The following is a 21,694-nucleotide window of genomic DNA, read 5'->3' as shown; positions in this document are numbered from 1 at the left end:
GGAATGCCTGAAGTGTGGTTTTTAACAACTTTTTATAATTATCAAAATACTCAGTTTTATATAGATTTGGTCTCAAAAGATCAATGTTTAGGAAAGTTTAATATATATTTTTATAGATTGCAAGGTCTTTGACTATTTCCTAATATATTTACTTTGCTGTCATAAACATAAGAAACACATAGACTCAACTCTTGACATTTCTTGTGCATTTTAATCTTTTCAGACTTTAAAATGGGACTAATAAAATACTAAAGATCAAATTCTGATAAAATTAATCTTCAGGGTGATGTTTATAAAGAGGGCTTGCCAGAAACTGTTCACCAGTATTCACTTGTAAAAAGCATTATTTGTATTAGAACTTTTTAAAATAGCAAGCACATTGGCCACAATTTGTTTATAATAGTTTTTGTAGCCAACAAAACAGCAAGATTTAAGAATTAGAATTTTGTATTACTAGTGATTCTTTTATTTGATACCATAATAATTGTTTTTTGCAAGCTATTTACCTTTATTTTGCAATTCAAAAAGATAAGTCCTTCATCCTGAAGAGATTCATCTTTTGGACATTCATAAAATAACCCCTTATATAACAGTACTTGGAAGTAATTGATTCCACAAAAATACTGTTTTCACCTACTCCTTCAGTACACAAAGAAATTTTTTAGAATGCAGGGTTGAGTTTATGTAATGGAACAGTTGATGAATGCCTTCTTTATCTACAAATACTCTCTAAGTGATGCCATCCAATCCAATGGCCTTAATTACCACTCATATGCAAATGATTACCAATTCTCCAGCGTGAATTCTTATGCCCAATCCAGACTTATTTCCCAACTGTCTCTTCAACATCTCCCACTTGGCTGTCTAACAGGTATCTCAAATTTAACATGTCCAAAACACACTCTTGATTCCTCCCCTTCCTCCCACCCCTGCCCTAAATCTTTTTCGCCCTCAGTCTTTACTATCTTAGTATAAGATAGCTCTATTTTACCAGAGGCTCACATCCACAATCTAGAAGGCATTCTTGATTACTCTCTTTCTCTCCATAACCCACATCTACTAAACCCATCAGCAAATCATTCCAAATATATACGCAATCACCATGTACAGTGCTCACGTCCCCACCTGGGTCACCACCATCTCTCATCTGGACTATGATAAGAGCCTCCACTTATGCCTACAGTTTATTCTTAACATAGCAACAAGAACATTAAACCTATCATCTCCCTCCTCTACTCAAAATCCTCCATGGCTTCCTATTTTACTCAGTGTAAAGATTATAAAGGCTTTGCATCATCTAGTCTTTACACCTTCTCTGAGCCTATCATTTATGGCTTCCCTATTTTTTACACTCCAATGATATAGTCTTTTTTCTGATATCTGAACACATTAAGCACACTTCCATTTTAGGGACTTTGCACTTGCTGTTCTTTCTGACTGGATCATTGTTCTACCATATATACACATAACTTACACCCTCACATCCTTCAAGCTTCTGTTCAAATGTCATCATACTGTAAACACTTCCCCTAACCTACCTCATTTGAAATAGCACCACTCCCATCTCAGTCATTATTAATCCCCTCACCATGAGCTAAAGGAAAAACACTAGCTTCCATAGATGTTAGAGAGCAGTTTAGCTAATGTCAACTCTACTTACTAATTAATTATAACATGTGCAACCAACTCCACACTTCCATGTATTTTCCAATCACAATATTTATCACATTTTATGCTATTACTTATGAAATTACACCTTATCCACAAGACCACAAGAGCAAGGATCAGTTTCTTACAATGCAATTTACTAGCATCTGATAAGTACAGCTAACATTTCTTGAGCACTTACTATGTAACAGGTACTGTTCTAAGTGCATTAACCCATGTGATCCACACAATGAAGGTATAAAACAGATACCATCTTCATCCCCATTATATAAATAAGAAAAAGACATAGAGGGAGTAAGTTACTTGTCCAAGGTTATAGAGGTAGTAAGTGGTAGAGCTAGGATTCAAACCAGCTCCAGATACTGTATCCTTAATCATTATGCTATACTACATTTTAGTTGGCTAATGGAATAGAGTGTCACGGGGAGAGGGCTAAATTAATGTAATTAGAGAAAGACTCTCTGAGGAGGTGAATTTGAGCTGCAAATGGAATGATGTAGATTCAGCTAAGGGGCTATCTCCCTAAAGAGTGTTCCAGGCCTAAGAAATAGAAGACAGAAATGGACAAGGACAGAAATAAGAGGGGAGGAGGGGGAGAGGGTCAAAGGGCCAGAAAAGCTAGGGTGCTAAATAAGCAGAAGAATTAGGAAGTGAGCTTCAAGAGATGGGGAGAAGTCTGCATATGGGGACTTAAGTGCCTTGCTAAGAAGTTCTGGTGTTTTCCAACAGCAATGTGAAGAAGGGTTAAACAGGAGAGTGCCATAACTCTGAGAGTCCTATCCCAATGGTTACTATTGAAGACTCTCAATTACCTCTCTTCACCTGAAGGACCCATGATCTTTTGGGAAAGAAACAAGGTTTGTTACTGGTCTGAGGGAAATGACAAATGGAATAACAAGACAGGACCACACAACCTTGACTAAATTCACTGCTGACTGATGGCAATGTTGAGCCACAGGTGCAATAACATCTTCTGTAAAGCAGTAGAAGTTAGCAGTAGCTAACAGTGCCACAGTAGCAAAAGCAAACAAAAAATGCTGATGGATCACAGAGGGTCCAATGCCACTTTGCGGGATAAACGGTAGAAAAGAAAATCCACCAGAACAAAGAAACCAATCACTTAAGTAACTGCTGAACACTTTTAGGAAACAACGGTGGCTACGGATACCACTGCTAAAACCCTCCATAGGACATGCTTCACAAATGCACATATTTAGAAAATGGTACTCAGGAAACTATCACAGGGAATAAAGTAGGCATAATAAATGGTATATTTTGATATTTACATGCATAGCACATGAACCATATTAGGAAATATATCTGAGTTCTATCACCAATTGGTACAATGACTGTGGGGAAAGTAACAACTTCTAAGGTCCCCATACCCTTATTTGTAAAATGTGAGAATAGGATAGGATACATTTCAAGTCTTAAATACACATGCACACACACCCCCCTATGACTCTTCATTCAGTAGTACAAATCCAAAGGTTTGGAAAACAGTTAAATGAGTCTAGACTGGCCTGAGATCATGCTGTTTAATATATAATGAGGGGGCTTCCCTGGTGGCGCAGTGGTTGAGAGCCCGCCTGCCGATGCAGGGGACACGGGTTCATGCCCCGGTCCGGGAAGATCCCAAATGCTGCGGAGCGGCGGGGCCCGTGAGCCATGGCCACTGAGCCTGCACGTCCGGAGGCTGTGCTCCGCAACGGGAGAGGCCACAACAGTGAGAGGCCTGCGTACCGCAAAAATAAATAAATAATAATAATAATAATGAGATATAAATATGAAAATAGGGACTTCCCTGCTGGCACCGTAGTTAAGAATTCCCCCTGCCAATGCAGGGGACACAGGTTTGATCCCTGGTCCGGGAATATCCCACAAGCCGCAACAAGCAACTAAGTCCGTGTACCACAACTACTGAGCCTGCGCTCTAAAGCCCACAAGCCACAACTACTGAAGCCCGCGTGTCACAACTACTGAAGCCCGTGTGCCACAACTACTGAAGCCCGTATGCCTAGAGCCCGTGCTCCGCAACAAGAGAAGCCACCGCAAAGAGAAGCCCACGCACTGCAACGAAGAGTATCCCCCAACTCGCCACAACTAGAGAAAGCTCGCACGCAGCAACAAAGACCCAACGCAGCCATAAATAAATAAATAAATAAATAAGAAAATAAGCATATAGTATGTTTTAGTGTTTTAAAATAATTTTTATACTTAGGTTGTCAAGTATAATGAAATGGAATACTGGAGTGGACATTAGGGGACTTGAGTTCTAAGTGGTTCTTAAATTACTCTTTACAATACTCAACTCATCAAGTATCTGAGCCGCAGTTTTATTCAATACAAAATTATGTAACTAGGTAGGTGATCGATCTTCCAGTTCTTAAATTCTACATCTTCACAGTAGGCCATGATGTGGTACACTGCCTCTTATCAAGACAGTTTAGACATAGTAATGGGTAGTCTATGAAAGCTGTGTTGAGAATCAGTCAGTATTTAACATGATACTTCCTTATTTGAGTTACTCATATTTTCCTTTCAGAGTTTTTAAAATAAAAATACTCAAGTGTAGGGAGGACTCAGTAGAAATAGATTGATGTTACCTTCTGAGGAACAACTACTACTGGTACTTTTTACAGGAGTCTGTGCTTTGTTCATTTTCATGCTTAGGTATAAAAAAATAGAATTCTTACATACCCTTTTAAATCAAGTATTTAAGTTAGAAAATGGAGGCTTTCAAAAAACTATCTCTGGGCTTCCCTGGTGGCGCAGTGGTTGAGAGTTCACCTGTCAATGTAGGGGACACGGGTTTGTGTCCCGGTCCGGGAAGATCCCACGTGCCACGGAGCGGCTGGGCCCGTGAGCCATGGCAGCTGGACCTGCGCGTCCGGAGCCTGTGCTCCGCAACGGGAGAGGCCACAACAGTGAGAGGCCCGCGTACCGCAAAAGAAAAAACAAAAACCTATCTCTAACTGATACTATTTCTTGCATGAAACAGGATGCTGAAGATTTATTTTTACTATTATTTAAACAAATATATTAACCAAAATCAACAACCTGAAAAACTAAAGACATAAAACATCCAAAGTTATAGAGGTCATATTTGACTCTGCTTTCAAAAGAGTGTTCCTCCTTACCTGATGAAGAACTTCCAGGGTAACAGGATAAAAGAGGTTTTCAATAATTATTCGGAGCACAGGGCTCTGCCCAGGTAGGACTGTGCCTTCATTAGCAGGAGCTCCAGGAAGGGCCAGACTTCCTGACTGGACAGCACTGACAGCCTGCAGTGCAGCTTGGGCTCTCTATTTAACAATGCAAAATGAGAACTTGTGGTTACACAGAAGCATTATATAATCCTTAAAATTAGTTGATGTAAAGTAATATGAAGTAATATAGTTAAATAAAAATATACATATCTACTTTCTCTGGATGCATACATCCTAAAATTGTAATCAGTCAAGAAACAAAAGTCTTGCCTTCTTATCACAATGACACAATATTTAAGAAAGTTCTTAAATTTACTTGAAGAAATGAAAACAAAACCATGGCCAAAAAAGAAGAAAATTTGGATATAACTTTTATTTCCTAATTTTTAAATGACAATAGGAAAAAAGACAGTGTGAAGGGTAACATTAAAGGCCACTTTAAAAAAATCACTGAAGTCCCCCTCTTCTTTTTTCCTCCCTGAACAACTGAGTTCTAAAGCCTTTGGATGGCATATGATAGGTGTAAATACAGAGGAAGAGAGGAGCTGTGGTGGTTCAGAGTGGGGCAGGACGGCATCCCTATACAAAGACACCCTGGCATGGAGCATCAGAGCCTGAGCAACGCAAGGAGCGAGCGCATCCATGTGGTAGGTCTGCCTGGTAAGGGAAACCGGAGCCCAAACAAGGTAAGGAAGGTATCTGTGAGTGGGTGGCTCACTGTTGACTGTCAGAACCTAGGGAGCACGAGATGGGTAAGAAAGGCATCCAGAGGAGAATAGCCTAGCCAGGACTGTCTGAACCCAGGGAGAGTTAAGAAGGGGTCCACATGTAGTAAAAATAATCTAAGCACGGTGAAGAGGAGGTCGGTCCACGGGGACCTGAATGGACTAAGGAAGTAATTCAATGGAGGGGCAGCCTGGCATGAGATGTCAGAATCCAAGCAGGGGCAGGCAGAAAAGTTTCTTAATATCATGCTCCACTAAAAGGAAGCAGGTGCTCTAAAAAATGTCTAGCTCTAAAGCTGGAGTAAAAGGAAAGCACAAGATGAGTGTGTAACTTTTCTGGTTTTGTGGGGGTTTTGCTGTTGCTGTTTTGTACCAGAATGCGAAGAAGTTTTCAAAGAATGATGGGAACGAGCCAAAAGGACACAGAAGACAGCTGGAAGGGGCTCCCACTGGCCAAATATAGGACAATTTGAGAACCAAAATAATGACTGTAACAAATAAAAACCCATCAAATGAAATGGGAAACATTCATTCCATAGGCTGATATAAATTGACAGTTGATAAGGAACAGTATATTTACACTGCCTTAGAGTACCTTCCCCCAAACACTCTTCTTTCCCCCTTTGTAAGTCACAACTTTACAGTGGAGAAGCCAGGCAAACACCAGCCAAATCAAGTGATTAAAGAGCACACCATCAATAATGCAACAAATTGAAGTTATGTGCGCCCTGATATGATGCAATGAGAAAAAAAGAGCATTACTTCTGTGGCATCCCTGTCAAAGCTACATACACTGAATCTAATCACAAGGAAACATCAGACAAACTCAAATTGAGGGATGGCCTAAAAGATAAGTAGCCCATAATTTTCAAAAGCGTCAAGGTTACGAAGTCAAAAAAACCCTGTAACTGTTTCAGATAAAAGGATACTAGAAGATGTGATTTCTAAATGGAACATGTGATTATGAATAATGCTTACTTTGCTGGAACAAACATTATTGGGACAACTGGAAAAACCTGAACGGGGACTGAGGATTGGAGGGAAGTAATGCATCAAATGTTAACTTCCTGATTTTGACCACTGTATTCTGGTTGTGTAGAAGAATATTCTTCTTTGAAGGAAATGCGCACTAAAAGTTTGGCCAATGAACTCAGACCAGATTAACAATTTATTCCCAAATGCCTCAAGGAATCAACAGTTCCTTGTATTATATCTGTAACTCTTTTTAAATTTTGTGACTGTCTCAAAATTTAAAACAATTATTTAAAAAATAAAGTAGGTGAAAGAGGAGAAAATTGAAGAGAAAAAATGCACGGTTAACGATTATTGAAATTAAATGCAAGTTTTCATCAGTCTTTTGTTCTGTATTTATAATTTCCTAAGAATGGTGATAATTAGTAAACTGTTTGTGTCACAAAGTGAAAAAATCCTACCACTTTATTGCAGATTCTTTCATTTCTACATATTGTACTCACTTGCAATTTTAAAGAACACAGTACTTTGTCACAGTACTTTGTTTTTTATATGAACATTTGTTTTGTTTTCATGACTTTAATTTACTATTTATTATACCTTTCTAATGTGAGATGAGTAGCTTTCCAACATTTTGCTATGAAAAATAACATTAAAATAAGTATCTTTCTGGAAAAGTGGCAGTCTTTTACTTTCTGCATGCTTAAGAGTTGAACAACTTCCACTTTTATATACATTTTTTTTAACCTTTTAACAGCATTTTTATGTCATATACAGACTTTTATGTATCAAGTAAAACACAAACTACCAAATGCTGTTTCCAAATCATCTTTGAGAACAATATATGAATTATTTGAATATTTTATATCATTACCTTTCAAAACTATGTTCTCGTAAAGCCAAGTGTGTGGAATACTGAACATCCTAATTCTGCTTCAAATATGGCAGTTTATCTATTTTATAGTGGGCTCCCCAGTAAGATTTTATTTGGAAAAAAGGGTTGCACTGTTTTCAAATTTGAAAACTGGCTCACATTTCCACTTTGAGCCTTTAAATAGGCAATGATGATGTTGGGAGGTCATTCAAAAAGGACTCAGAATTAACACAGGGATTAGAGTTAGCAGAAAAGAACATTAAAGTAGTTATTATAACTGTATTGCGTGCACACACACAGAAAAAAGAAAGGTTAAGTAGAGACATGGAAGACCAACAGTGCTGTCCAACAGAATTTCCTGTGATAATGGAAATGTTCAACATCTACAGTATGCAATATGACAGTACTAACCACAAGTGGCCAGTGAGCACTCCAAATGTACCTAGTGCAACTGAGGAACTGAATTTTTTATTTTTGTATTTATTTAAATTTAGCCACATTTAGCTAGCAGCTACCACACTGGACATCACAACTTCATAATGTCTAAGAAAAATCATCATAGTGAGGCTCTCAGTGGAATAATGGTGCCTTTTCTTCTTCTATCAGGATGATTAAATCTTATCAAAATGAAACCTGCATAACTGAAAGTAAACTTAACCTCACTAACTTTTTTTTGGCCGCGCTGCACGGCTTGTGGGATCTTAGTTCACCGACCAGGGATTAAACCTAGGCCCTCAGCAGTGAAAGTGCAGAGTCCTAACCACTGGACTGTCAGGGAATTCCCAACCTCACTGACTTTACTTCATTACCCATCAATCATTCTATCAATCCTTTTTATTAAACAATTCTATATACATGTTTACTGCTGCTATATTACTGTTATTGTTGCTACTGTTGTTGTTTCTCTTCCTTCCCTCTTTCCTCTCTGGCACAGAAGATACCACAGTGGAGAAACATGAGAAGCCATGGTATATATTGTCCTTATCATTCTAGAGTTGTCAATATACTCTGTATTAGTACTTCACAGAGCATTGAGTACAAAAGTCTCTGCATAGCAGGCATGCAAAAAAATTATTTTGACAATAAAAGTCTGAGAAAAAGATTTATTTAATAAGTAACTCTACAGTTTCAATTTTTAATTAGGCAAAAATATTGAAGTAAAAAAAAATGAAAGTGGAGGCATACTTTCCACTGAGGGCAACAGAAAAGTGAGGGGGAAAAAAAGAAATGTCTTCTTAACATGAAGGGATATTTCAGATACACAGAAGACATATTTTCTGTGTATGTGATACTAAACATTATGAGGCAGCAGAATTCTTATTATGGGATAGTTTTAAATGTTTCAGCAACAAACCCTCCGGAATGGTTACATTAACTAGTAGTAAAGGAAACAGCAGTAGTATGATGGAAAAATCAACAAATATTTTTTTGAGGTGGGGGAGGTATATATACTTCATGTAAAATTTAAACATGCCTGGATAATGTGAAGAAAACATTTTTAAAATTGAGATGGAAATGAATATACAACAAAATTCACAGATCTTAAGTGTTCCGTTGGATGATTATTTTGGGAAATTTTTTAAGGGAAAATCCTTCCACGGTCATCTCTTTGCAAATTTATAAACTTCCACCCACAAGGTCAAGAAAAACTGTCTATACAAAAATGAATCATATTAATACAACCACTCCTCAAATGCTGTACCTCAAAATAGGATCTAAATTTTTTAGCTATAATTTTAGCTTAAACCAAGGGACAAAGATACTTGATATTCACCTGACCCTCTGCCAAGTATGTCCATAAGCTGGAAAAGAAGTTATGTGCATGTTTTGGGATATCTTGCTATTCAAAGAGAAGAGAATGAAACAGTAACTTATCAGTTTCTGAGGGCTGTCTGAATAAAAAAACATCTGGTACATTTTATATATGCAAACAGGACCTTCAATTTTGACTTCAGCTTTGGTGTAGGACTCTGAATAAAAGAAAAATATTATTTTATCAAACGCCAATGCAAAAAATGGACAAAAGTAACAAAATGGAAAGGGTACTGGGAAGAAATCAAGGCTATCTAAGAATAAACTAGGTCATTTGGGCTGGCCTTGGTTGCCAAGCAACTGGGATTTCTCACAGTTTCCCTTTGGAATAATCCAGTCTTTAAGAGTTTTATTAAATTGTTTATATCATCTTTAAGACTTTAACATATTTAGGAATAACACTAATGTGAAAACTGCATGACTTACATGAAGGAGAATTAAAAATTCTTCTGAAAGATAGGAAATAAAATATAACTTCCTCCTCAGAAGGATCAGTTAGCAATATAGACATGTTAATTATCTACAAATAAATCTATAAAATCAACCCAATTCTAACTGTGTTTTTTGGGGTTAGGAGTTATCAAAATAATTCTAATACATCCTGAGAAATAAACAAAACATATTATCCATTTAATTTCTAAAAAGAGAGGGTAAAGAATAGGGCCTTGCCCTACAACATATTAAGCCTTAGGGACACTGAATTAGGAATGGAACAGAACAGAATCCAAAAGGTAGTCCATATTAGACATGGACTGCATACCATGTGAGCCACACACACATGAGGGTAGATGGGGGTCATGCAAGCAGAATGTGTAGTCGTGTCTAACAAGTGTATATATGCGGGTTGTAAATATGCATAGTCTGTGTATGGAAAACTAGACCATGACAAAAGACAAGTTTCACAAGAGTGGATATATACATATTTTTTAAGATTTTTTTTTGATGTGGATCATTTTTTAAAAAGTCTTCATTGAATTTGTTACAATAGTGCTTCTGTTTTATGTTTTTTGGCACGAGGCATGTGGGATCTTAGCTCCCCGACCAGGGATCGAACCCACACCCCTTGCATTAGAAGGCAAAGTCTTAACCACTGGCCTGCCAGGGAAGTCCCATGAGTGGATAATATTGATAAATGGGTTATTCAACTACAACAAAAGAGAAACTGGTCACTGGGAGTAAGAGAAAGACCAAAGCCTCACTCTCCACCCACAAAATATTCTTAACAAAACAAAGATTTAAACACTACAAATAAAAACAACCAAAACATGAAAGTATAAGAAAACATAGGTAAAAAAAATGTTTTTAATCTTGCTATACTGGGTTTTTATGAGTATGGTACTCATGTCAGAGACCATAATACAACTTCAGAGATTTGACTATTATATAAAAATATTTAAAAAATTGCATTAGCAGACAAAATTCGAGACAGAAAGTATATAGAATGGTGGCTGCCAGGGTGGGGGTAGGGGAAATGAGGAATAAGTGTATAACAGGTATGGAGTTTCAGTTTGGGAAGATGAAAAAGTTCTAGAGATGGATGGTGGTGATGGGTTGCACAATGAAAATGTACTTAATGCCACTGAACCATGCACTTAAAAATGGTTAAAGTGGTAAATTTTACGTTATATATATTTTACCACAATTGAAAAAATCGGGGAAAAACTGCATTAACAGAAATCACTATAAATACTTCACAAGTTATTAAATAAAAGAGAGTTAACAATAAGATACAATTTGTTAACTAGCATATTAACACAGATGGACAGGAAAACTGCTTGCTCATATATTATCAGTGGCACCCTAAATCAGCAAATAAGCTTTAGAGAAAGCAATCAGGCAACATATATTGAAACATAAAACATGCATAGGCTTAGTCCCAGCAATTTTGTGGCCAGAAACATAAATAAGATAATGCTGCATGTGTGCCAAGATATGTAAGAATGCTGCTGTAGTACTATTTGTAAGAGCATAACATGGCAAACAATCTCAATCTAACAAGAAACTGGATAGCACAGGACAGGGAGATCAGCTCAGTGCTCTGTGACCACCTAGAGGGGTGGGATAGGGAGGGTGGGAGGGAGATGCAAGAGGGAGGGGATATGGGGATATGTGTATACATATATCTGATTCACTTTGTTATACAGCAGAAACTAACACAACATTGTAAAGCAATTATATTTCAATAAAGATGTTAAAAAAAGAAAAGAAACGGGATAAATTATGGCTGCCCTTTTGAAGAGAGTATTATACAGTCATTTAAAAATTATGAAGTAAAAAATAAATAAATAAAAAGTATGAAGTAATTCTATATTTGTTGTCATGAAACAACATCCCTGACATATTGTAGAGAAAAAATAGTTTTCAGTAGTTTTCAAACTATTAGGATTCCATTGGTATAAAATTATATACATAGACAATAACCTGAATAGAGAAGGGGTACACAGTAAAATGTTAGCAAAATGTTAGTTAATTAGTTATATCTGGGTAACTGGATTGTTTTATTTTTTATTTTTCTGGATTGTTTGAATGTTTTACCATGAGCATGTATCCTATTTACAAGGCAATTTTTCATTAAAAAAAACTATACTATTTAAAAATATCTAACATTTCATTTACTCTTAAGTTTAGATAGTTTATTATAGGCCATTAATATCTCTTAGATAAGTTAATGATTGCGTGCAGGAAATGTCACTATTTCTAAAAATGTGGAAAACTATAAGTTCAGCAGCTTGCATTATAATGACTTTCAACACAGAGTCAAAGAGCTCGAGTTCTTCTGCCTAGAGCAAGAGTATCATGGCCAAATTGCTCTCAACATAATTTAAAAAACCTCTTTCTTAAAATGTACTTGCTTTGTGGATAAATTTTTCCTACCCTGAAGTTACTTCAAATTACTATTTTAGCTACTTAAAAATCAACCTGGAGAGACACAGAAGTTTGAACATGAATTATATCAAAATAAAAACTCGAAAATTAGGTAAGAAATGTTCATATTCTATATTCCACATTCACCTTGGAGAGTCAAAATTCATTTAATGAACATATCTATACAAATTCTTATTAACATCTTAAGTTCAGTTACTTAACATCACAATAAAAGCATCACTCAACTTCTCAATGCCTTTGTTACATATTCTGTAAAAAGAAGGGATTGACTTCTAAACACACAAATGTTACATGTTCTGTAAAAAGAAAAGGATTGACTTCTACAGTTCCTTTCAGATCTGAGATTTTTAAGAGAGACATAACAACGTATGTTTTTTTCCACTTATGAAAACAGTTTCAAGGGAAAACTAAATGTCTGCCATTTCTAACACCATATCTTCAAACTTAACTTCCAAATGGCAGTGCTTTCTTATTCTTAAGTCTTTGGGTAAGAATTTACATAAACAATCTTTACCAGTAGAGCATTCTAAGATGAAGAAAACACATGATTTTTTTTCCTCTGAAAAACAGAAAATTAAATTTAAGTTATTATATCATGTGTTCTTGTAACTATTTTTAGAAATGCCTTTAATACTTACAGCTTGATTAGGTAGATTGTCAGTCTTAAGTTCTCTGTGATTGGAATACTGAATAAAAACAGGCTGGCTTCGAAGGTGAGGAGTAACAGGAGTGTAATAATTCACCATAGTAACAGCAGCTTCCTCAGAAGCCATTTCTAAGAAAGCCTGCAATAAACACAAAGTAAAGTGAAAGCTCATGTTTTTGAAAGGCAGCTAAGAACTACTTTGTCATTCCAGCTTGCTCTAAACTCAGTATTCTCAAGAGAAATCACATTGCCCCCAAGGGGATGAAAAGACTTGTTTCAAAGTGTATCATTGACAGTAACTGAAAACACAATCGAAAAAAGTTGGGTTCAATAAATGATCTGGGATTGGGAAATGGCCAGTTGATTAAATGATTTTATGTGGTTTTTGGTTTTCTTCTTATTTCTGTTTCTTCTAAAATCTAGAAATAATTAAAAAGGCAAAAATAAACGTGTGCATTACTATAAATAGTAGTAGCTTTCAGTTTCTTCCTAAAAAATTCTCAAACAAAGATGAGGCATAATGATTTGCTCTTCTCTACCTTTTTATAAAACAGCCATTTATGAATACAATTAGAGCATTCAGGTGCAAAGCCTCATTATACAAATTAGGGAAATGGGAGAACTTCTTACATTAAGTCAATATTGCTTTGGGTCATTCAAGTGACCTTTTTTGGATATTGGTAATCACTACTAATATTACCTATTTGAAGACTAACACAAGAAGAACTGAGATGGAAGAAGCTCCTTGGTATTTATGTCTTATTCTGTATAAAGCTTCTCCTAGCTGTCAGGACTCCCATTAACTTATGACAGGAATAGGATACTTACAGACCTTTAAGGTGGCAGGTTTTATCACCCTATCTTAATGGTTAAGAAGATAAAATATAGACATCTACTAAGCATTCTGAGCCCTCAGAACTACCTGTAAGAACATCTCAAATTTAAAATGCAGGAAGAACCCCTGATCCAAATCACTATCTTTGCGAATAGAACAGACTTCGAGTCATTTATACTATCTAAAAGGTACAGATGTCCACAACACACTTTAAAGTTGCTATCCAATTGTATCAATAATACACTTTTTCTAATATTTCTAAGAGAAGTGGATAAAAATGATCAAGGTAACAAAAATAGCTATGGCAATATTTCCTAACTATCTGGTTTTTAATCATCTTTTCAACAAAGAATTTGTAAACTGTATTCTAATAATATTCATTATATGGGGAGAGTCTCTTCCTGCAAACTCCTTTCTAAATGTTTCTAAACCCCTGCAATGTCTAACATCAGTCACACAAAGGAAAAGCTGAACAATGTCTTTGGAATATGATTCTTATCACAGGAATTTTTTCCTAAATGTATATACAACCTAATAATCCATATGTAAAAATAAATTTTTCCACATGGAGTCCAGTAAAAGAATTATTTATGTTTTCCTAAAGCATCCAAAGGGATCAATTTTCATAATGTAGGGTGGAGAGAAAACCAAAAGTCACTACCCACAGAAAGGCTGGTGAAAATAACCCCTACTCTGTCCTCAACACTCCACCTACAAGAACCATGGGAAAGATTATGCTTACAAGTACTACCAGTGACTCACATCAGAATCTCCTGAAGTAATTACTAACAAGATATTTTCTAAACAGGATTTATGATCAAAAGACAAGCAATTAACATAACAGTCAATTAGCACTACAGATAAATATAAACCTAGAACCAACTGCAGAAACAAAGGAAAGTGTGACATTGCCTGCTGCCTCTCAGAGCTATTTGACATAAAACATAGGATACACTATATGAAACACAATAATGTACATAACACATGGCAGTTAGACATTTCACAGCCATTAGACACGGTCATGCTGGCTCTTTCAAACCGTGCAAACCATACTATTCTCAATAGTGGCATCTGTGATAAAAAGATCCAAGTGCATGCACTATCTCCAAAAGATGCAAGAAAAATGTGTAAACACAACAAGGGCTGAATACTAAGACATATTATTTAATTTCTCCAGTTCTTAATAACCTCATCTGCATTAAACAGGGATGTTAAATAGTTTACTAAAGATAGAGGAGTCTGAATCAGACATCATTATCCAATCTCTGATGGTAATCAATCCAATCTCTTCTGATAATCACAGGATATTTTCATAAACCATTTTGTAATTAAGAATATAAAATATGTTTGTTAACAAGTCAATGAATAAGAGATAATCCTGTTTCCTATATTAACATTTTTGTTTGCTGCTTCCTGTCATTAAAAAGTTCTATTTTAAAAACTATTTAAATAGAATGAAATTTAGGGAAAAAAAAAAATTTCAAGAAAATAAAATCTTTTTTTTTTTTGGCCACACCTTGCAGCTTGTGGGATCTTAGTTCCCCCACCAGGGATTGAACCTGCACCCCTGGCAGTGAAACTATGGAGTCCTAACCACTGGACTGCCAGGTAATTCCCCTAAAAATCATTTTATCACTAACACTCAGAGATAATAACTGTGGGTCAATCTTTAAAACTTACATACCTGGCTTTTTCCTTTCAACATCAAAAGATTAGTTACTTTGCCAAATGGTAGACCTAATGATATGACCTCTGCTTCGGTGACATCACTTGGAATTTTGCGAAGATGGAGAACACGGGAAGGCGAACAGGGAGGTCTATCTCCTTTAAATTTCTTGTTGTCATTCCCATTAGCTAAAAAATATAAGATTTTAAAAAAAATTACTGAAACTGATTTGGGCTGACATATTACATTAACCATATCATCACATTTGACATCTGATATTCCAAGAGTTTCAGGTTTTGAAATTCAGGAACTACGGGGCTGATGGGAGAAGAGAAGACAGTGGAAAACAAAACCAACCACCTTTCAATGAATGCGTTGAGTTTTCACTACAGGTATTATATTTTTTAAAAATTGAACTCTGATTTTTAACATCAAGGAAAAGTGCTGGGTAAATGAATTACATATTTAGAGGTATCAAAACCTCTAAATAGTCAACTATTTGTTGTGAATAGAGAATATAGTATCTTTAATGTATTTTTAAAGGTATTTTTCTAATTTGTCCTGTTACTAATTAAACAAATAAGAATAATAACTTTTAGGAAAGACAGTAATAAAAATTTTATATTTATCACACCCTACGAGGATTTGGATTTGAGATGCATGTTTATGAAAATAAATTTATTTCTTGGGCATCATATAATTTTTACCAATCTATTTTTTAAAGTACTTTTAGAACCTAAATTGTGGTTTCTTAGGATAATCTTATTCCTTATGATATAACAGGCAGTTCTTAATATAAGCATCATCACCTTTCTGGAAATGCAAATTTTTAGCCCCACCTCAGACCTACTGAATCAGAAACATCCCAGCAACTGTGTTTTAACAAGCTCTCCAGATGATTCTGAAGCAACCTGAAGTTTGAGAACCACTGCTGTAAAATTGAGAAATCCATTATGCCAGTTTACAGCCAAATTTTATTTAAAGCCTATGTTTTAACAGTGACAATAACTAGAACTGACAAGCCTGTAACGAGTACTCAAATTTATGTACATAAGATTCAGAAATGTTTTTCTCCCAGAAATAGCACCAAGTAAGACTGAATGCAAATTATCTGAAAGCCAAAAGTTTCATTACAGTGTTTTTTTTTAAATACTAAAATACTTAGCAGTATTAGGAGGAAAATATAATCTTTCCAAACACCTAAGATTATCATTTTTCTAAACACTAATGAAACTTTACAATCAGGTGTCTGTGATCCTAAATAAACAAATTTCATGAGGACCACGTAAAAATTATATGGCAGTATTTTGTACCCATGGCTGTGGCACAGAACTCAACTTGCTTACAGGTAAATAGGTTGACTTAATACCCAAACCAGCACTTGCTCCCAAATTCTCTATGTTCATGAATGCAGGCAACATCCTACCTGGACCCAAATACCATCAATTCCTAGAGGTCCTTACAGGTCTGTGCCTGTATATAACAAATGCCTAGGACAGAGTGTGGAAAATAATCGGCAAATATTTGTTGGAAATTAATCTGGGAGGCAAGAGGTTCCTTCTCCTTTCTCATCATGAAATATTTATATTTCCCTCCAAAATGACTGATTCCATTTTCATCTCCACTCTCAATGTCACCTCACCTATGATCTTGGCCCCTTCTACTCTCCCTTCCTCTAGTTCCACCCCTCCCCCACTTCCACTCAGATCCAACATCATATCAACCTAAACAGATGTATCATGTCATTATCCTGCTCTAAAAACCCTGACAGGATTCCAGCTACCTAAAATGTCCATTAGTTTCTAGTTTTCACGCTGTTTTCATTTACACTGTTTCACTGGAGTTGACAAAAATATACTGTTAAATATTATTAATTTTAACAGATGAAGAGACAGAGGTTCAGAGATTAAATAATTTTTGTACACAGCTAGCAAGTGATAAAAGCATTATTCAAACTTAAGTTTAAAGGTAATTTTCTTAACCACAAAAATCTCAAAGTGTCTTACCATTTGTAGAAAAAAGTAAGCAACTTGACAGTGACAATAAATTTTCAGAGTATGTGCAGGTTTACGAGGATTATAATGATAATACTGTCACTAGATTAAATGCCAAATATCACCTCCTGGACAGGAGTGAAAGCCAAGCATGAAGTGCCTTTCTGCACCCTCCCTCCCTGTAAGCCTAGATGGTTAAACAACAATACCACCACCTTGTGCATTCTAACCAGCACAAAGTGTTAAAGACTAGAAAAACATACTAAAGGCCAAAGGCTTTTGTAAGTTTACCCAGAATATTCCAAAATGAATGAATGAACATTAAGAAGGTTGTTTCTTTAACTGAGGTGTTCAGAATCTCCGTAAAACTATGTGTGAGAAAAAATGAATACCTACACAAGCTATTTGAGCTTGCACTGAACTATCAAATAAAGACCTATGGTGAAAAATTTTTATCAAGAATTATGCAAATATATCACCATTTTAGGTTGTTAATTGTTCTGCATTATAAAAGTACCTGCACTATGTTCAGAGCATGGGTTATGAAACCACACATCTTGTTCTGACCATAACTGAGCCTGAGATTCTTCTCCGATAAAATGAGTATAATAACAGTATCTGGAAAATGTAGTATGAGTATTTGGAAAATTAAATATGATAACATTTAAATGTTAGGTGTAATGCCTAGTACAAAGTGATCAATAATCTATGTCTTGATTTTCTTAGGAGGGCTTATTTTACCTGGAAAGCACGTACTTTCTACTTTTTTGGTGCTAAAATAATGATTGTGGACAACAGTGGATTTTTTTCTCTTGATGTTCTTACTTTGCAAAATTGACATTGCTTAAAATTAATTGAAAATTTTATTATTCTGTGTAATCTAAAAGCCTAAGAACTACTCATCTAGATGACCCAAAAAGGTTATATCTAAAGACTTGATAAATATAACAATCTAAAAATGAAAAATGCATATAAGCAATTATATGGCATTATAATTTAATAACAGGGGAAACAAGAAAATTGCAATGCACTGAATACATTACTTTGACAAATTATTCCCTGTACAAAAGGATACACCACAGACTTTTCCAAAACTGTATTATGAAAATAAGCATTCAAAATACTTAGCTTGCATAAATCTTGTATTTTTTGAATATAATGAAAAGTCCTGAATGCCTACTACATATTATGTTCCAAAGAGATAAGTGGAAGAGGCTTTTAAAAAATTCATATATTCCCATCTCAAAACTGAAGGGATCTACCAAGAAAACTATCGTAGAAATATGGATCTTTTAAAAAATTCAACTTTATTAGGGCATTCTTTAGATATAGTAAAATCCACCTGCATTTTAAATGCAGAGTATGACAACCTTTGACAAATGACCCCTATGGCCACAAAAAACTATTGAACCTGGACTTTTTTTCTTTTTTTTTTGAAGGACTTTTTAATTATCAATTTGATTTTTAAAACAAGTACAGGGCTATTTAGGTTTTCTATTTCTTTTGCACCTGTGTTTTTCAAGGAATTGGTCCACTTCATCTAAACTGTCAAACTTATTGGCTTAAAATTGTTCACAATATTCACTTGATATCTATCTTAGCCTGCTCAGGGCACCATAGCAAAATACGACAGAGTGGCTTAAACAATACAAATTTACTTTTTCACAGTTCTGGAGACTAGAAGTCCAAAATCAAGGGTCAGCATGGTCACTTTCTAGTGAGGATTCTTCCTGGCTTATAGACAGCCACCTTTTCACATGGTCCTCACACGGCAGGGGTGGAGAGAAAAAGCAAGCTCTTTGGCATCTCTTCTTATAAAGACATTAATCCCAGTGAGGGTCCCACTCCAAAGACCCCATCTCCAAATAGCATCACATTGGGGGTTAGGGCTTAAACATATGAATTTTGGGGGTACACAAACATTCAGTCCATAACAATATCTTTTTAATGTCTACAGGATAGTTCTTGATATTGGTAATTTGTCTTTTTTTAATAAACCTACCTAGAGGTTTATTAATTTTATTGATCTATTAAAAAAACAACTATTGGTTTCATTAATCCTCATTTTCTATGTCATTAACTTTTGTTTTCATATTTAATATTTTCTATTTACTTGGGGTTTAATTTGCTCCTCTTATGCTACACTTAGAAGCTTAGATCATTCACTTTAGACTTTTTTCTAATAAAATATTTAAAGCTGTAAATTTCCTTCTAAGAACAGCTCTAGCTGAACCCTACAAACTTTAGTAAGTTGTGTTTTCATATTAATTCACTTCAAAATATCTTCTAATTTCCCTTGTGACTTCTTACGTGATCCATGGATTAAGTGTTACTTTCTTTTTCCAAGCAACTGGAGATTTTTTTCTCACATATTTGAGGATCATTTCTTAAAACTGCTAATACAATTCTAATGCATAATTTTAATGCATTCATATTTACTGAGACTTAAGGACCCAGCATATAGTTTACTTTGCTGACCATTTCATGTGAACTTGAAAAGAATATGTATGCTGATGGTGTGCGGGAGACTGTTCCATATGTCAATGAGGTCAAGCTGGTTGATAGTGTTGAAAACTTTTCTATATTAGGTGATCTACAAACTTCCTCTAAAGGGTCACATAAATAGTTTAGACTTTTGTGGGCCATACAGGCTCTGAACCAACTATTCATCTCTGCAGTTGTAACATGAAAACAGCCATAGCTGACATCTTGCAGAAAAACCCAAACGAACTTTTCGGCCAAGCCAATAAATAAGTATGACTGTGTTCAAATAAAGTTTTATATATAGACAGCAAAATTTAATTTCATATAAGTTTCATGTATCAGAAATTTTTCATGTATCAGAAAATATTCTTTGTGTTTTTCACCATTTAAAATGTAAAAATCAGGAATTCCCTGGTGGTCCTGAGGCTAAGACTCTGCGCTCCCAGTGTAGGGGGCCTGGGTTTGATCCCTGGTCAGGGAACTGGATCCCACATGCTGCAACTAAGAGTTCGCATACTGCAACTAAAGATCCTGCGTGCTGCAACGAAGATCCTGCATGCTGCGACAAAGACCAGGCAGAGCGAAATACATACATACATACATAAATATATAAAAATTTTTTTTAATGTAAAAATCAATCTTAGCTCATGGGCAATACAAAAATGGGCAATGGAATGGATGTGGCCCACAGGGCAGAGTTTGCTAATGCCTGCTCTGGATCCTTATTGATTTTTATCTACTACACTATCAATTACTGAGAGAGGAGTGTTGAAATCTGCAGCTGTAATTGTGGATTTGTCTATTTCTCTGTTTAGTTCTATTAGTTTTACTTTATGTATTCTGAAGCTCTGTAATTAGGTGAATATATATATTTAGGATACATATATTTATCAAGAAATATAAATAAATGGAATACAAAGTAATAAATGACAACTAAAATGGAATATAAAAAATAATCTAAAGAAAGCCAGGAAACAAAGGAAAAACAGAATAAAATATATGGGACAAACAGGAAATAAATAGGAAGATGAAAGACTTAGTGGGGTGCGGATTCAATCCCTGGCTGGGGAACTAAGACCCTGCATATCGCATGGCCAAAAAAAAAAAAAAAAAAAGACTTAAACCCAACTACGTCAATAATTATATTAAGTGAAACTGGCATAAAGATTCCAATTGAGGGGCTTCCCTGGTGGCACAGTGGTTGAGAGTCCGCCTGCCGATGCAGGGTACACGCGTTAGTGCCCCGGTCCGGGAAGATCCCACATGCTGCGGAGCAGCTGGGCCCGTGAGCCATGGCCGCTGAGCCTGTGCTCCGCAATGGGAGAGGCCACAACAGTGAGAGGCCTGCGTACCACAAAAAAAAAAAGATTCTAATTGAAAGGCAGAGATTATGGTCTGGATAAAAGCAAAACAATTATAAGGTGTGAATAAGAAACCCATTTAAAATATAAAATCCAGGTTAAAAGTAAAAGGATGAAAAAACATAAATATGTAAACACTAATCACAAGAAAGCTGGAGTGGCTGTACTAATAGCAGACAAAGTAGACTTCAGGAAAAGGAGTATCACCAGAGATAAAGAGAGACATTTCATAATGATAAAGGGATCAATTTATCAAGGAAACATAATATTTCACACATAAAACATGCATATAAGTGGCAGATCATCTCTGTTTTTTAATTATAATCTTTACTTCTTTTGTTTACTTTTTTTTAAGAGACTGCTCTGGGGTTATATTGACAATTCGTATCTTTAACTTACCCCAGTCTACCTTAAAATAATATAACACCTAGGTATTATGTAAGAACTTTTCAAAGTATATGTCTATTTCTCTTATCATATCCTTTGTGTTACAATCATATATTATACTTTTCACATATGCTATAACTCCCCAAATATATTAACATTATCTTGCTTTAAATAG

At 35.5% G+C, this 21,694-nt stretch overlaps 1 protein-coding gene across 3 annotated transcripts in view; it reads right to left on the bottom strand.

The window, feature by feature from the left end:
* The window catches only part of PTBP3 (polypyrimidine tract binding protein 3), a 98,988-nt gene that overhangs the window by 33,568 nt on the left and 43,726 nt on the right, over window positions 1–21,694 (bottom strand). For 2 of the 3 annotated variants that reach the window (XM_007449768.1, XM_007449769.1), the window contains 3 exons: window positions 15,312–15,481; window positions 12,785–12,931; window positions 4,809–4,973 (listed from right to left, as the gene is read on the bottom strand). In XM_007449768.1, the coding sequence (XP_007449830.1) occupies window positions 4,809–4,973; window positions 12,785–12,931; window positions 15,312–15,481 (482 nt within the window). The remainder of the gene's footprint in view (window positions 1–4,808; window positions 4,974–12,784; window positions 12,932–15,311; window positions 15,482–21,694) is intronic. The other variant, XM_007449767.1, reaches the window with a different exon arrangement.

The sequence above is a fragment of the Lipotes vexillifer genome, unplaced genomic scaffold (assembly GCF_000442215.2).
Source record: "Lipotes vexillifer unplaced genomic scaffold, Lipotes_vexillifer_v1.1 scaffold230, whole genome shotgun sequence".
Taxonomy (NCBI): domain Eukaryota; kingdom Metazoa; phylum Chordata; class Mammalia; order Artiodactyla; family Lipotidae; genus Lipotes; species Lipotes vexillifer.
This window is presented reverse-complemented; position numbering and strand designations above follow the sequence as displayed.